This window comes from Struthio camelus, chromosome 1, assembly GCF_040807025.1.
Source record: "Struthio camelus isolate bStrCam1 chromosome 1, bStrCam1.hap1, whole genome shotgun sequence".
In the NCBI taxonomy this organism is placed as follows: Eukaryota; Metazoa; Chordata; class Aves; order Struthioniformes; family Struthionidae; genus Struthio; species Struthio camelus.
The window spans coordinates 81,175,433-81,191,649 of record NC_090942.1 but is presented as its reverse complement, the minus strand read 5'-3'; the positions used below and the strand labels follow the sequence as shown (position 1 = coordinate 81,191,649).

At 42.8% G+C, this 16,217-nt stretch overlaps 1 protein-coding gene across 4 annotated transcripts in view; it reads left to right on the top strand.

Annotated features, from left to right (window-relative positions):
* Nucleotides 1-5,786: 5,786 nt before the first annotated feature.
* Nucleotides 5,787-16,217, top strand: part of LRP6 (LDL receptor related protein 6) — a 121,795-nt gene continuing 111,364 nt past the window's right edge. For all 4 annotated transcript variants that reach the window (XM_068952989.1, XM_068953016.1, XM_068952998.1 and 1 more), the window contains exon 1: nucleotides 5,787-6,087. In XM_068952989.1, coding sequence (XP_068809090.1) covers nucleotides 6,033-6,087 — 55 coding nt within the window. In that variant the 5' untranslated portion in view covers nucleotides 5,787-6,032. The remainder of the gene's footprint in view (nucleotides 6,088-16,217) is intronic.

The window sequence follows — 16,217 nt, the reverse complement described above, 5'->3', positions numbered from 1 at the left end:
AGCTCAAAAACCAAAAAGTAGGGATTTTCTCCTCAGAGTTTGTTCCTGCAGGAGTAAACTTGAAGCGGTATCTTATTTTAAGCATTTTTATGATTCTGAATTAAACTGGGGACATATATGCGTCCTATATGTTGCTCTTCCAGGGCTTGAGACATGCTTCCCACCGTAAAACATAAAACCTATAGAACAGAGTACAGGTAAATAGTTCTGAATAGTCAAAGATGTCAAATTTTCACTGGCAAATCCCTGGCAATGTTAATATAACGAAAACCTTACTAAGAACGTATCTCCATTCTTACTTTTAATTTGCTATCTATGAAGAAATTAAAAGTGTTAAAAAAGATTTTGGTTTTCCTTGAAATATGAACTGGTCCAACATCTTGCATTTTTGTGACCTTATTTTACCAGTCCCTTAAGCAGAGGAAGGCTTCTTGACTATTAAGCCTAAAGGTTAACCATTAGAGGGCACTCTTCTCTCCTCTGAAAAAGAAGTGCACTAATAACTTATCATGCTTTTCTAGCATATTGTGAGAACTTATCTAACAGGTAAGAAAAACAAGGCCCCGAAGACTTATCACACTTGATGATCCATAGCGATTTTCTTGAGATGCTTAGTGTCTTGGCTGAATTGCAGGCTTAATTTTGTATCTTCTCCCCAGAGTTTTCTGGAGAGGGATGATCCTGTCTAAAATGCAATGCTCCCCAGGCACTGCTATAGTATTGCACATTAGCCCAGAAGTGGCCATTTCAAGTTGCAAATGAGCTCTTTCCCATGTATTGCAATATGTATGTTATATAAAGTTTGAAGAGTGCTGTATGAAAGATGCTATGTGATTGTTAATTACTGTGACACAGGGACTTACCTTTCTGCACCAAAGGCATAAATTCTAGTCAATAGTCCCCGTGACTAAAATAGTGTGAAGAGATACACGATGCTTCACCAGTAACTAATTTTTAAGCTTCAAAGGCTAGAGTGCAAATCAGAACTGGTAAATATTATGGAAGTGCATTGCAAAATGCTGAACTCCATGAAAAGGTTATGAAAAGGAAGTATTTTTAAATTGTTGTTGCTTAAAATGCACGCACGTTATGGTTAATAGAGCCCAGATGCTGCTCATTTTTGAAAATTTTAGCAAACTAAAACAAAAAAGTGTTTTGGTTCCTGTCAGCCTGAAATGCGATCTCTTTTAAAAGGATATTTTAGCTGCATCAGCCCAGCATTAAAGTACTTTACAAATTTTGGAACTGTAACTTTCTCAAATGACATTTTTATAATTCAGCTTTGAAATGTAGCCATGGCTAAATATTCATAAGGCAAGTATTGGGTTTGCCCTGTGGTCTGGTGGGCAGTGCCAAATTAAAATCAGAATCCTGCACAGTTCACACTGAAAATGCTACAGCTAAGAGGCAGTGCTGTTTTCAACTCACTAGGAGATGGAAGAGGAGAAAAGAAGTAGAAGGTAAATGGCCTGGCCTTGGATTCACCATCAGCATCAGTCCAAAAATTCCCCCAAAGGTGTAAAGAAAATGCTCAAGCCTTTGAGGTCATCTATTTCCCATTTCCCTTTGGGGATATCACCGGACTCCTGTTGGAATAGCTTGCCTGTACAGTCTGCTAGGCTCAAGCAGCTTCTCCTCTGTGAAGTTTTTGTTGTAAGGAATTTTTTAGCCATTTTAAGAAATGCACAGTTCTCACCCTGAGCACCAGGCAACATCTTCTGGTAGAGAAGATGAGAAAAAAAGAATGGATATTATACTTACACAGGGGAAAAATAAGATAGTAATGAAGAACAAGGAGAGGAGGCAACTATATGTGGTACAAGGGGACTTCATAGGATATTTGACGGGAAAATTACCACAGAAGTAGTGGGAGTGATAGTGTTTGCTGTGCACTGACAGGCTCTGGAGAACCCCTGCAAATAACTGCAAAGACAAATGAGGTCTCAGGGCCTGGAGAAAACTTCTGGAATACAGCAATGACTATTAGGCCAAGGAAACATGTTGGTAAGCTGCCTATCTCCTGTTGAAAAAGTATGTTTCATATAGTATGACAGTAAAAGTGGGGGACAAAATGCCTCTGCTTATGATTGAACTTCAATAAGGAGTAAATAAACTGATAATCTGTTCCTTAAAGGGAGGACACTGGTGAGCCCATTGCACTCTTGGAGCAGGATAATCCTTGTCAAGCACCTTTAGCATTAAATGATGCTTAAGTTACTTAGAGCTGACCTCCTTTGGGGGAAGTGTTGGATGAAGGATTTTTGTTTATAAATTGCAACTGTACGACCTAGGCAAAGTGGCATGGTAATGATGCTGGAAGTTAGGGTCTCCCATTTATCTGCTAAACGGTTGTAACGCAGAAATCACTGGTGAAGTCATCACTGTGCCATGTCCCATTCCCTAAAATATAGTGCTCCAGACTTTCCTACTGGGGGCAAGAGAGGACTTGAGCTTGAGTTTCAGTATGAAATCTTGGCCCTTTTGAAGTTGGTGAGAGTTTTGCCATGGACTTCAGGGGAACCAGGATTTCACCATGCCATGGCCCATTAATTCTCATCGAGACATTCAGTGAGGGAGCTAATTATGATAGTGGTTTCTGTGATGTGGTCAGCCCAAATTCGTTTGCTGAGTAGCCATCTTCTACCAACAGCTTTTGCTCATTAGGGACTTCAGTCCTGGTCCTACAAAGTCCCATTGCCTTCACTGGAACTCGGGGCATAGCTCAAAGATGTGGTGACTTGGGCAGTCGCTGCTGGTTGAAGGAGCTCCATCTGCTACTCCTTGCTGTCCTGTGTGCTGACACAACTGCTTGTCAGGCTGCACTAGGAACCTGGCCAAGGAACTAATCTGAGTATAAAACACCCCTGCAAAAGCTCTTGTATCATTGAATCACTCTCTGAGGCTGGAGGTAAGGGTATGCCTGTGTAGCAGATTACTTAGATGGTGATTCAAAGGCTTTAGTAGCTAAGTCTTGAGGTAAAGGACACCTGTGCAGATTTCCTAGCTGTTGAAGCCTCTGACTGAATTTGAACAGGCAAATGGTGATTTCTGTTTTTAAGAGAAACAAAAATAATAGTAATCAACAAGAGGAGACTCTTTCTAAAATAAAACAGACAATCCCTCTCCACTCCCACTTGCTTTATTCTGATTTCAAGCTCAAATAATGGAACATAATAAATATTTGAGAAATCTTATCTGTCAGGGGCCTTTCTGAAGCAGGTAATCTTGCCTCCTATTTTACTTTGTAAAAACCTCTGCAATGGAGTTTATTCTATGAATGAATTACAAGTAAAGCTGACAAACTGTAGTATATCGGCTTGATCTTGAATCCTAAATATAGATGGGAAAACGGGTTCAAAAAAGGCTACCTACACTTGAGTAGAGGTAGAAGGATTTGACCCTACAAAGGCTGTGGGAAATAGGGGATAGGCTGAGGTAGGGGAAGCCAAAAATCATTAAATAACTTAGAAGAATGGACTATCATTAAATGACTATCAGGAAAGGAAAGGGCTTGAATTACAGCAAAATGGTGAAATGCATATATGGGAGGGGTGGGAGCATATGAACACTAAAAATAAAACCAGTCAGCTTGGACAGCAGGGAAGATGTCTTTAGCAGTGACAGCAAACAGGCGGGGAATCAGGCTCCCAAGGGAGATAGTCAAGACACCAGAGTGCTTCCAGCAAAAATAGATAAGATGCTAGTGGGAATAGCATGTAGAGAAATATGTTGCATGAGGAACGTTATGACTGTATAGCGTAAGCTAAAAAAAATCACCCAACCCTCTTTTTTTATCTGATTCCAATTAAACAGAGCAAGCAGAACACTGTACTCCCTCTGCCTGTTTCTGCAACATCTAGTTGTGACAAGGGTAAGATGAGGGTTATCTACTGTCTGGGTACATTTTTGTGTGGGAAGCCTTTACCCTCAACCATCTATGCAGCTCTCGTTGGAGTTTGCTCATGCTCCCAGCTGACATTGTCGTAACGCAGGAGGATACTTCACCCAGCAGAGTCAAGGACAACATTTTGTAAGGCAGACCTGGCCTCAGGCAGGTATTGCTCTTGAGTTGCATTGTTTACAGTTTCAAGATCTTTTTTGCAACCTTGAAGGCTGGAAATGTATTTCTTTTTGTAGATGGTTTTAACTGTTATTCTTTTCCAGTAAAAGTTCAGAGTCTGGTATTATCACGACTCCAGGAGCTACAGCCTGATGCTAGAGTCAATCTGCAGTGCCCAGACCTTTAATGTGACCCAGATGTTATCTCCTACTGTAATCATAAGAAAAGCTATGAAAAAGTATGTTCAACAGATATGAAATTAAAAGTTAAATGTTTCCATAAGTTTCTAATAACTCTAAAATAATACAGGCTTTCGAATGTAAGGATTTCAAATTTTGCTTCAAGTTGTTCTGCTTCATAGCTTTCCGCTAGTGAACAGCTCTCGTATTCTGTGAGAGAGAAAGTGGCACGTACATCAACAGTCCCTGTAGAAGTCCTCATGTAGAGTTTGTAAACTGGAGAAAACACAAGAAAGTTGGATTTTGTAGTGCTTAGGAAAAAAGAACAGACTAGGTAAGGAGGGAAGCGTTTTAAAGCAAGGGCATGTTAGAAGATCACAAACTTTTTTTCCAGGAAAAAGGCTGTTTAAGCGGATATAGCTTGTGAAAAGAGCAAGTTATGCCTAAGCACGGCACATTAGCTACTCTTTGGCATTCATTTGCTGTTTCTAACTACTGCTCAGAGTAGTAGTTTGTGCCATTTAGTTTAGTAAGGGGAGGGGGGGGGAAACCAGAATCCCCCTAAAAGTGCCGCGAAATAAATCACATGCCACGACATCAATCAAGCAGCAAGGTCCTATTGATAAAGGAATGCATCTCAGCGCTGCCCTGGGCCAGATCAAGGTTATCAGTCCCCACACAAGGGGGCATGCATTGTAACTGCATTTCGCCAGGAGCGCTTGGTCTTTTTTTTTTTCCTTCTTCTTCCCTTTCTCCGCCTGCTACTGTACTATGAAGCGGCTCGGCCCGGTGCCGGGTGCCCCTGCCTCCCGAAGCCGAGCACGAGCAGGCCGGCGGGAAGCTCAGGGACGCGGCCGGGCACCGCGCAGGCCGACAGCGCCGCCGCGGGGGCTGCGTCGCCATTTGGGCCGGGGGAGCGGCCAGGTACGGCCCGGCCCGGCCCGGCCCGGCTCGCTGCCCAGGGGCAGCGCGCAGGCCCGGCTCCACAACCTCACCCGGCAGGCGCCGCAGCGGGCCCGCGGCCCGACCTCGGAGGACGCGGCCGGGGCTCTGGGCCGGCCAGCCCGGCGATGCCCGCCTTCACCTGGAGGCGGAGGAGGAGCCGCAGGGCCGCGGAGGGACCCTTTGTCCTGCCGCCGCTCCGCGCCTGAAAGTAGTCCCGTCCCTCCCAGGGCTGATGTTGTTCCGAGCGCCGTATCGCACCTTCCTCCCCCCCGCCCCCCCCCAAAAAAAAAAAAAAAAAAAAGAAGAAAAAGGCAAAAAGCAGCGGCGGAGGGAAAGGAAATAGTGCGGGGGGACTGCGCAGCGGCGGCCGGGGGCAGCGCCGGGGGAGGCGCGCGAGCGGGGGCGGGGCGGCCGTGGGGCGGCCGTTGGGCGGCGTGGGGGAGGCCGGTATCCCTGCGCCTGTGCGCGGCGGGCGGGGGCGGGGCCGGGCCGGGCCGGGGCGAGCGGCGGGGCTGCATGGGGGAGCGGCGGCGGCGGCGTTGGCAGTGAGGCGGCGGCGGCCGGGCCGGGCCGGGCCGGGCCGGGCCGGCGTGGAGGGAAGCGGCCGCTGCCGTGGCGGCGCGGCGGGGGAGGCGGCCTGCTAGGCGGCGGCGAAGGGCGATTTGCGCGGTTGCCCTTCTCTGCTCCTCTCCTTTTCCACCTTCTCCTCCTCCTCCTTCTCCTCCTCCTCCTCCCCGCCGCCTGCCCGAAAGTATGAACTGGCAGCGGCGGGGCTGCTCCTCTCCTCCCCCTGCTCCGCCGCCGCCGCCTCCCCGCCGCCGCCGCCGGTGAGAGGGGAGCGAGGGAAGATGGGGGCCGTCCTGCGCAGCCTACTCGCCTGCAGTTTTTGTTCCCTGATGAGAGGTGAGCGGGGCAGCGGGGGGGGGGGGGGGGAAGGGGCGGGCAGGAAAAGTTGACGGGGTTGTTGCGAGGGGCCATGTTGTGTGAATCCAGTCAGGGAAGGCCCCGGTGGCCGGGTCGGGTCGGGCTCCCCGCCCCGCCGCCCCCCCGGCCTGCCCTGCCCGGCCCTGCCGTGCCCCCGCCGCGGTCACCTCGCGGGCAGCCCTCTGGGCGCTCGGCAGGCAGCGCACGGTAGTGGTGGTGGTTATTGTTGTTGGTGGGTTTTTTTGTTTAAGTTTGCCCCCCCACCCCACCGCACCCCGAGCTGGTCGCGCCTCGCCTGTCTGTCCGCTGCGGATGGACAGCGGAGCAGCCCCGGTGAGGCGACCACCAAAACGTCACGCCAGTATTGCTATTACAGTCATCACGTTCCTCTCCTCTCCTCCCCCCTATCCGCGAAAGAAAGCGTTTTCTATTTTTCTTTTTTTTTTCTCCCCCCCCCCCCTCCCCCGCGGGAGGAGAAGTGGGGAGCCCTACACACTCAGCGAGAGAAGGCGAAAGTCTGTTAAAACTAGTATTTCACTGACATTTTCCACACACCCGAAGTAAGTGCAGTATGCAGTTGGCAGGAGGAGTAATGCTCCTCTCCGCTCTGCTGGGGCTGTTTTGGGACTTGAGAGAAGTTTGTGTTTCTGTGGTGGGTTGTGATGAATGCTAATATAGCCTTAAATAAGCATTCCAGTGCGCTACAAACGGATATCACTTAAAATACTTGATATAATTTTTATACCCCTTCCCATCTCTCAACATGACTTCACATATACTTCACGGCAACATCCATTTCTCTGTGTTTGCTTTTCCTGGGGAGAAAGCAGCTGTGATGTTTGCATCCATCGTTTTGTTATTTGTTTGTATTTTTTTCATACTACATGGGAGAGAAGATTAATTGCTGATATTTAAAGAAATCAGCCACACTTTGATTTAGAAAATTAGTCTATTGCCACCATCATTTTGTTTTGAAAGCTGGAGTGAAGGTGGTTTGGGTTGAAGGAGATGCTTGGTAGCCAGTTACTTAGTACTCTAGAAAAGGAAAAATTTCTTCTTCCTCCTACCTTTTTTTTCTGTGCATCTGTTTGCCATATTGTATCCTGTTTGCAAAGATACAAGTATATTTATTTAAATAGGCTATGTAACATTTTGTGGTCCTCTTGCAGCAGTGAAATCCAATTTTCAAAAAGTTCAGTTGGATATGAAGCATAGAGAAGAACTGTTTTCCAATTGGTTCATTTTGTTATGTAACGGCCGTACCTGTTCTTAATGAAACATTTATCTGGCTCTAACTTGCTGTTTAACCTAGTTTGAATGACAGCTCAAAAAAATCACTGTCATACGTAATGTCACACAATAGTAATCACTTATTGTCACTTCTTCAAATTAATATCCAAATAATTACATGTCCTTTTGCGAATGTTCATTTACTTGATGATGCTTAATAAGGAACTTTGAAAAAACACAGTAAACTGTTTGGACTGTCTCTTTTTTTCCCCCTTCTCTCATCTTTGTCGATTGCCAAGGACTTTTGTATCAAAATTGTGTCTTTGTTTCTTCAGAGTTCATGTGCTCCTGCTGCTTGATCACCTACCTGAAGTCTCCATCTTCTATTTGTAACAAGATATTAATTTTCCTACTGGCTAGTTGTTACCTTAGGTAGATATAAACAGCAGGAACAGCTGAACTCAGAAGAAACAGAAATCAAATTTTAATGCATGCATCCTCCCTAACAAACAACATCTCTGCAAGTAGAATTGGTTTGAATAAGATATGTTTGGCTCATAAGAGGTGTCAGCAGTTCCTTAATGAGGCAGAGGCAGTGCCAGCGTGAGTATGAATAAGTATATACATGAAAGTAGCAGTTCTGAAGGTCACTGTTTGGTTTGTAAATTTAGTGCTGTGAAAGGTGCCAAGCCAAAGTATTGGAGACTGAAACCCAGAAAATCTAATAGCATGTATTTGTGGATTGCAGAATCCTCTCCGCTTAGAGAAGTAGCCTCCCTTTTGCCGCTGACTTAGAAAAAGCAAATGGGCAGAGGTTTACGATAGCTACGATCGCTAGGGAAAGGAAATGATGATAGATACGTTTACCAGTGTGGAAAGGATTGAAATTGATAACCTGGAAGTGCAGTGTCCTGTGAGCTTATAGCTTTGGAGAAGTACCAGGCAGTTGCTAGCTAGAGACAGGTGCACAGTACAAGACACCTCTCTACCAAAGTAGTCCAAGGACTGTGATGAGCCAGATTCTGTAGCTGTTTTCAGGGCAGATATTTTGATTTGTAAGGGCCAGGAGGTTAACATCACTACAGCCTGCTATGGAGGCTTTGTAATTTCTTTCATATTCTCTTTGATGGAAGAAAGGGGTCACTTCTCTGAAACTGCCAGACCATCATCACAGTCTGACATCTCTACTCCTCTTACTCCTCTCTTGGCTCCTGGTCTGATGTTGGGGATTGAGCTTTCCTCCTCTCTGAACGTGAGCAGTGTTCAGGGAGCAGCTCCAAGCAAGGCTTGGAGGACTGAGCTTGACCTGCTTCGTGGCAAGTTTGCTGTGCTCTTCATTGCAGCTGTGAATCCAGTCAGGATCTTGTTAGGTAATTGACAACTGCAAAGAGGCAAAAGCTGTAGCATCGGATCAGTTCTAAAACTTTGTAAGTGGGGAAACTGAGATTTCACTCTTTTTAATATCAAGCATTCATGGCTTACCTTTCTTCCAGAAAGAACTTTCCAGTCAGCATGCGGTTACTGTTTTGTTTTGCTTTTAAATGCTGAGCATGCAAAGAGTGCATAAAGCTGTTGTTTGAATAGGAATCTTATAAATGATGTTTGTGCAAATGTACTGAATGTTGCAGATCTCGATGCATAAGGTCAGTTAGTGAAGAAATGAAAATGCCCATTTGGTAATGGGCATTTTAAACGCTCTTACTTCCCCCTTATGTGCTCAGAAGAGAATTTGCTTTAATTTGTTGTTTATAGTAACTTCCTTTCGATAAACAGAACATCTTTGCTTTTTGTATCTTTTTAGATAAAGAGTGGTTTGTATGTGGCTTAGAAGAGCTTAATGTTCAAGACTTGCTAAGCTGTAAGTGATTGGAGGTGTTTGCATGTGTTTTTCTGCCAGAAGTCAGAGAAGGGGACAAGGAATACGCTTTTTACTTCTGAAGCAGTCAAGTTGGAGATGAAGCATGGAAGAATTCGAGCTGGAGCTACATTTTTAAGTTAAGGGTCTCTTGACCTGTGACTATACAAAACTAATGTATTGACAATGAGACCTGGAAATATCCTTTTTGTAGTCATCATGGTGTATTTCTCCACCCAAGCTTGAATCAACCATATTCTATTCATATTTTTTCAGTGTATGATTCCTTAGAAATCAGTGTGACTTTTGTCTACTGTAATTTCTAATTCGTTTTACTCTTTTGTCTCTCCATAGAATTATCTAAAATTAGCGTGATCTAAGGTGTTTTAAAAACTCCACCATTACCTTAATAGTTTTTGCAATTGTGCCTCTGATATATTTCACTGTCATCAGACTGCTTCAGCAATATATATATTTTTTTTCCCCCCCAAAAATTAGGAATGTCAGAAAGCTTGGTAGTGTGTTTGGTATGTCTGGGATGTGAGGTGAAGTAGCCTTTATGGAAAGGTATGCTGAAGATATGAGGAAGCTGCGGGTATATGGATGAAGCTGCAGATACCTAATCACAGGTGTACGAAAATGGTGGGCTCCTTGTATCCTTCATTAGGAGTTTTCTAAAGTTATTCAGCCGAAAAGCTTCTTATATTCATGATGTTTTACAGAAATACTGCTTAAAGGGGTGTTAATCATACACCCTTTTTGTATGATTACACATTTTTCCCTTGTGAACTGATTACCATCTGCATTCTCTGAGTTACAGATAACATGGGGATTTGGCTGGAATTTTTAGGATGAGTAAACAAGAGGGTTTTTGCAGGAAGACAGGTCAGGAGCTAGGGCATAGGAGCCTTTTAAATTGTCTGTCTTTGGGGCCTGGAGAAATCTGATTCCTTTGGACATCTGTAATCTACCTTTATGATGTCACATCTCAAAAATGCTGGTTTCAAAATATCTGCTGTACTGCATACAATATGGGATTTACTTTTTAGTTTGAAATCAAGTAGAGTACAAATATATATATATATATATTTTTTTCTTCTGAGGGAGTAGGGTAGGGGAAGAAAACGGGGAGAAACAGCTCTCATCTTCTGATGTCACTGTTCATCTCCTCTGGCAGCCAATCTTCAGACTTAAACGCTAGGCATATTTGACCTCATTAATTTCCTGGGAAATGCTAGCTACTTAGGTTGCTTTGCTGGTGGCTTCATCAAGAGTCCACTTCCCTGTAGTACAGGGAGGGTATGTGTCATTGTTGAAAGGCACCAGAAATGTTTCTAAAGCTTTCTTGTACACTGCTGCTTGCAGCTAAGCCAGCTGCTGAGTCCTACCACTGTACCTGGGAGTGCTCCTCGCTCCTCCTGGGAAGCCCTTGCTCTTCAGCTGGCTCACCAGAGAGAGACTTGGTTCCTAAACTACTGGAGGCTGGCTGTATTCTTTGCTGCCACTTCTTTGATGACACATGAAGGGCCGTTTGTATTTTGAAAGCAATAGTTACTGGTGAAGAATAATTTATGTTGGTAAGTAATTTCCCAAATAGACTTTTACTGGTGAATAACATAAATTGCTTAGAAAGACATGGGGGGGGTGTAGCTGTTTTCCAAACTTCAAGAATGTTGTTTGTTCATATTCATTTAAAGCAATTGGCATTGTTCACTTACAGTTCAGCCATTGAAAGGCTATGGCTCTTGGAGTACGATCGCTGGTGTGTGTGGACATGATGCGTGGGATGAGCATGCAGTGACTACTTACAATTCTTCTGAGTTGAACACTTTGTAGTGAAGGCCCTACTAGAGGGTAGTTGCAGTGACCGTCTTTGTTAGCCGAAAGGAACTCACTCTCCTCTAATAGCAACCTTTATTTATACAACCTATGCCTCACTTGTGTAGTTTGACCAGAGTTACAGAATATACACCACTGGAAACAAAAAAGCTGCATGATTCTTTTGAAGAACAATTGTCCAAGGGTTGGAAAGAGAGGGCATTGCATCTTTAATGGATTTTACATTAATGCTGGTTATTGACACCCTAAATGTTAAATAACTTTTACCTATTTAGATTTGGCAGACAGATTAACACGCTTGGAGAGCCTTCGTTTAGCTGTCCATATATTCTTGTATTTATAAATATTTATGGAAGGAGGTTCACAGTTTGCTCCACATGAGTAGAATTTGATTTGGCTACAGTGGTGGTGTTTGCAAGTAGAAATTAGTTTGTCATAATTGTTACTCCTTTCCATTGTGTTCTCCTGCGTTCTGGTTATGAAAATGTGTTTGGTTCCCTCCTCCCCCCCGCTCTCCTTGTGATTATCTGGCTATAGACCTTTCTATTTCAATTCAATTGGCACAGTCCCTCACTAGCTTTGAAAGGTAGTCAAACTTACCAATTTATGCATAGAATGTTAATACTGTAATATCTTCTATTTGATTAATGGTATGCTTTTAAGAACATACTATTCAAAGTGTAGGTTAAAAAGCTGTGGTTTGGTTAGTAACAGTTCTTTGTGAAACATTATAAAGTATTTAGAGGAAGAGAAGCATATCAATTTAAAAGATGGAATGCTTTTTGAGCTTGTCCCCTATTCCCCATTATTTATATGGTGAGAACAATAAGAAACTATTTTTAATATAAACAGATATGGAAAATGGCAACATTGTACAGATTTTTTTAGTATCTCGTTACGGGATCACGTTACTTAAATAGAATTACTCCCTCGTGATATAATCAATGTGGCAGAAACGGGATTATAGTTTTAATTCTGTTTATAAGGGCCATGTGTGAGCTCTTGATGTCAGCTCTGAAAAGTCATCGTATCTGAGACAGAAAATCTTAATCAACTAGCTACATAATTTTGGTTAATCAAAAATCATTTATTTTCCTTCCCTAGTCTGATACAGAAACATAATTTTCTTCTTTATATTTAATCTCTTACTTTTTTTTTCCCCCTAGACTGTTCCCAGAGGAAAAATGTACTTCATACTTTACCTCTTTATGCTTGGCAAACTTTTCAATAATAAACATTCTCCTCTCTCAGTTGTCAGAGTCCAGCTTTCTAGACAGAGAATAATGTGTTTACTTAAAGTTTGGAAGTTAAGGGTGTGATGGAAGCAACAAAAACATAAGATGTCTTAGAATATCATCATCTTTTTCTTTACTTGTTATTCTATCAAAGCAATGAATCAAACTCTTGCTTGCACTTATAGTAGTCTTGATCAAAACATCGCTTCATTGCAGAAATCCAAGGATCCTTTTGTGTAAAAATGGATTAATAGAGAAAGAGTGGGAATATTTAAAATTAGGAATAATGGAAGAGTAGGAAAAATTAATTTTTAGACCTTGTATTGACTTAATTTATTAAGTCCATTTGGAAAATCCAGCAGTGTTCTAATAATTCAAAAGCTTAAGCTCAGTAGTTATTCTTTACTATACAGATAATAGAAGTTCATAAATAAAATAATTCAGAGTTTCTTTTGGATTACTAAATTTAAAGTTATATTAATCTGAAAAAGACCATATCATTCACACTCTTCAAGGGGTTGTGTGTGTGTTTGTGTATATTTTTCATGTTTTGTTACATGTAATGTAAACCTGTTGAAGATATGACATTAATAAAACTGGAATGTAAATTTCTTTGATTAAAAAGTAATGCAGGTCCAACAGCATTTCCAAAATAAAAAAGGCCCAAAACAAAAACAAATGTTTAATAATCTTCCAGTTTCTTGAGGTATATGTACCTCTTTCTGTACCCTTTGAAAATAGTCCCTAAGTGTTTGTTTGGACTGGAAATGGCATTTATTAATCTGTAGTAAATAATTTTAAGACTTTGTTTAAAATGTAATTTTGATTTGAGAACTAATACCTTTGGCTGATGGAAAGTTTGGTTTTGAACTTGCACTATGAGCATTTTGTTTCCTTTTCCATGTAAACGTAGTTTCTAGTTCAGTGTGCGTCATTCATGTGTTTGTGGAGTTGTTGATACAGCCCTCTGTTTTGAGGAAAGCATTGTAACTGCATGAGAAACAAAAGCTATGAATTTGTATGGAAAAATCACTTCACTAGTAGGAGGTAGAGCTTTTTTGATTCTCACTAGTTGTTATGATGGATGAACTGAAAAAGATGCCATTCACCAGGCTTGATCTGGAAAGTATTCCACAAAAAAATTGGACAGCTGATATATTGTTTGAAAAAATTGCAGAGAAGTGGGGACGAAAGTAAGATAAGCTTTTGAGACAATACTGCTGCCTCAAAAAAAAAAAAAAACATTAGTTGCACCGTTATGTCACAACTGAGGCCTGTCGGTCATTCTTGAAGTGTAGTCATCAGTGCTGACAGCTTGTTTTTTCTTTTGTAGGTCATCCAGTCCTTCAGTTGGGATCTTCTGGGCTAAAATCAGAGTTCATGCTTCCCAACAGCTTTCCAATACTTCTTCAAACTCTAGTGTTTTTGTTTGTTTTGATTTTTGCTTTTTAGAGTTTTTGTTTTTTTGTTTTGTTTTTTTACCTGAAAATGCAACCTTTCTTTAGTATTTCTACAAGTACTATTTAGCCTATGCTTGCCAGCTAAATAGGCAGAAATATCATCTCAGGGAAGTTCTATGACAGTAAACTTGTCAGTGTGGAAGGGTTTTGTTGATTTGAAGGGAAATTGGCATGCTGCTGCTCAGGGTGTGCTTTTTGGTCTATGTGCAACTGTTAAAACAATCAAGGTGAGATCCCGTGTCTGGGGCTATTCTCACTCTGCATCTGCCACTAATAATTAGAGTCAGCCAGCTATAGAAGGAAGTGAACTGGCAGGGACAGTTGAGGGCAAACACACCCAGGCCATTCTGGGCTCAAACGCACATGCAGTCCTTGCTGTGACTGTTCCAGCCTGTGAACAAACTTTGGAGCATCCCCGTTGCAGTTTGCAAAGGTGTGTGAAATGCATCTTATGGCCTTTAGTCTTCTTAGGCTTTGGGAAATGGACTGTCTCTGACACAGCATCACAAAACTGTGTCTTGGTGCTCTAATTCAGTGGAGGGACTTTGGCTAATGCCCACTCTTTCAACAGCTTCATGAGGGATTTGGTACAGCCTTTTGGTTTTTCTTATTGGTAAGAAGCTCTATAAGAAATCATGATGCCATAAGGTGTAAAGGATAGTGTTTTGTTTCAGTGTGATCAGGTTGTCTTATCTATCACCATATGGCTTCAAGTTTGGATCGCAAAATATCAGCGCTGTTCAGATGTGGAATGCTAATTGGCGTGGTATAGCAAAACAAGAAATCTTTTTCTGCATGAGCAAAAGTAAGTGCTCAGGGGAACTGTCAGAAACACACCTTGCAAACAGGAGATGCTTTGCAGCTGCATGCATGCATATTATCTTTTTTATTAAATGACTTGTGTTAAAGTAAACATAGGTGTTTCTAGAAGAGCTAGAAAAGTATTATTGCCAATGTACATGGAACGGGTGATACTTCATATACAGGACTGTACATAATTCTGACCACTGGAGAGACTGGAACAGGGTTAAAGGAAGGTTAAGAGGACATATGAGGAAGTGGAAAGTCTAATGTTGAGGTTTTGCAGGCATTAATATGGATCATGATGCTACTTAGTCACATATCCCTATGAGCCTTTCTACTTTCCAGGGTCTGTCCCTGTCCCAGAAAAGCATACTGTGCTGCTGCCAGGTCATCTTTGTTTTCTTGTGACATTGTAGAGCCCTCTTGTAAGTAGTGGGATAGTTGCAGTAAAGTGGTAGTGTTGCGTATGGTGGTGCAGAGGCCTGACCAGGGAGCGTATTTCTCTGCTCATCGTAAATTGTAGTCAGCAAGAGAGATTCAGCAGACTAAGTTATGAAGATGTCAATGGTCAGTCAAAGTGGTGTCTTTATCTCCGTGTCCGTGAGGGTGCAATGGAGAGAACTTCAGGTCAGGAGAGTCAATGTTATGGAGACATGAGCTGAGTCACCCTTCCCTGTGAGAGAAGGAGCCAGTGCGAGTGTGCCGTTGGACACGAAGAAGAGACTTGCTGCAATAATTTGGAAATGGTCAAATGCTAGCTCTATGGCTGTGTTGCCAACAGGACGATTTCATGGGTGATGCCTGCCATTCAGAAGGTTGCTTGCCCATGATACGCTGGAATTCAGTGTGCTTTAGTTAGGTGCTTTTGCTGTGCTTTGCCAGGTCCATTGACTTTCTGTGTCTGGACCTGGTATTTCTATCCTTCCACATACCCTATTTTCTTTCCTTCTGTCATTTTCTTGCCCTCCACCCTTCTAGTCCTCTAGGGAGAGAGGTTTTTTCCATTATTCTGCAAGATGACTTACTGCCTTTGTATCAGCTAGTCTTGCAGGATGTCTGGGTTTTCTACAGCTCCTACCTGGCCAGAGTCCTGCAAAACAAACAGTAGAGGCTCAGCATAGAAACCACATGCTGCCATTGCTGCTTGGTGGCACAGCTTTTTCACTGATGTTTTGACTCATGTCGTTCATTGGCAATCCTGCCTGTCCCTGCGACCTTTTCAGTTATCATCTGAACAGCCCTTGAATAGCTTTAGGATGTGGAACATGCTTTAGGTTAGCTGAAGAGGAGAGGAAGGGTCCTCCCTGACAAGCTTGGGCTGCATCCTGCTTAATTACTAGAGTCCTGGTTGCCTGGTTTGTCCTGCAAGTATATTTGTGAGAACAGGGAGGTTCAGAGAGAGGAAAGCCTCTCCCTTCATAGTGAAGGTGGAATGGGGACTGTGGTCAGTGCTGCTGCTGTTCATTTAGTTTGCCTGATAAGAATTATGTGGAACAGATCAGAAAGGATGTTGTGGTGGAGCACTCAGTGCAAAAACCTGACCTGCTTCTTGTGTGCTAAAACACCTATGTCTTTTCTGGAGATTTTTTTGTTTGTTTGGAAAATATGAAACATCACTCTATATGTCTCTTGGTCCTGGAGCTATGCTTTTTGGGGAAGCTTTTGTTTTGTCTTTTATTGCGACAT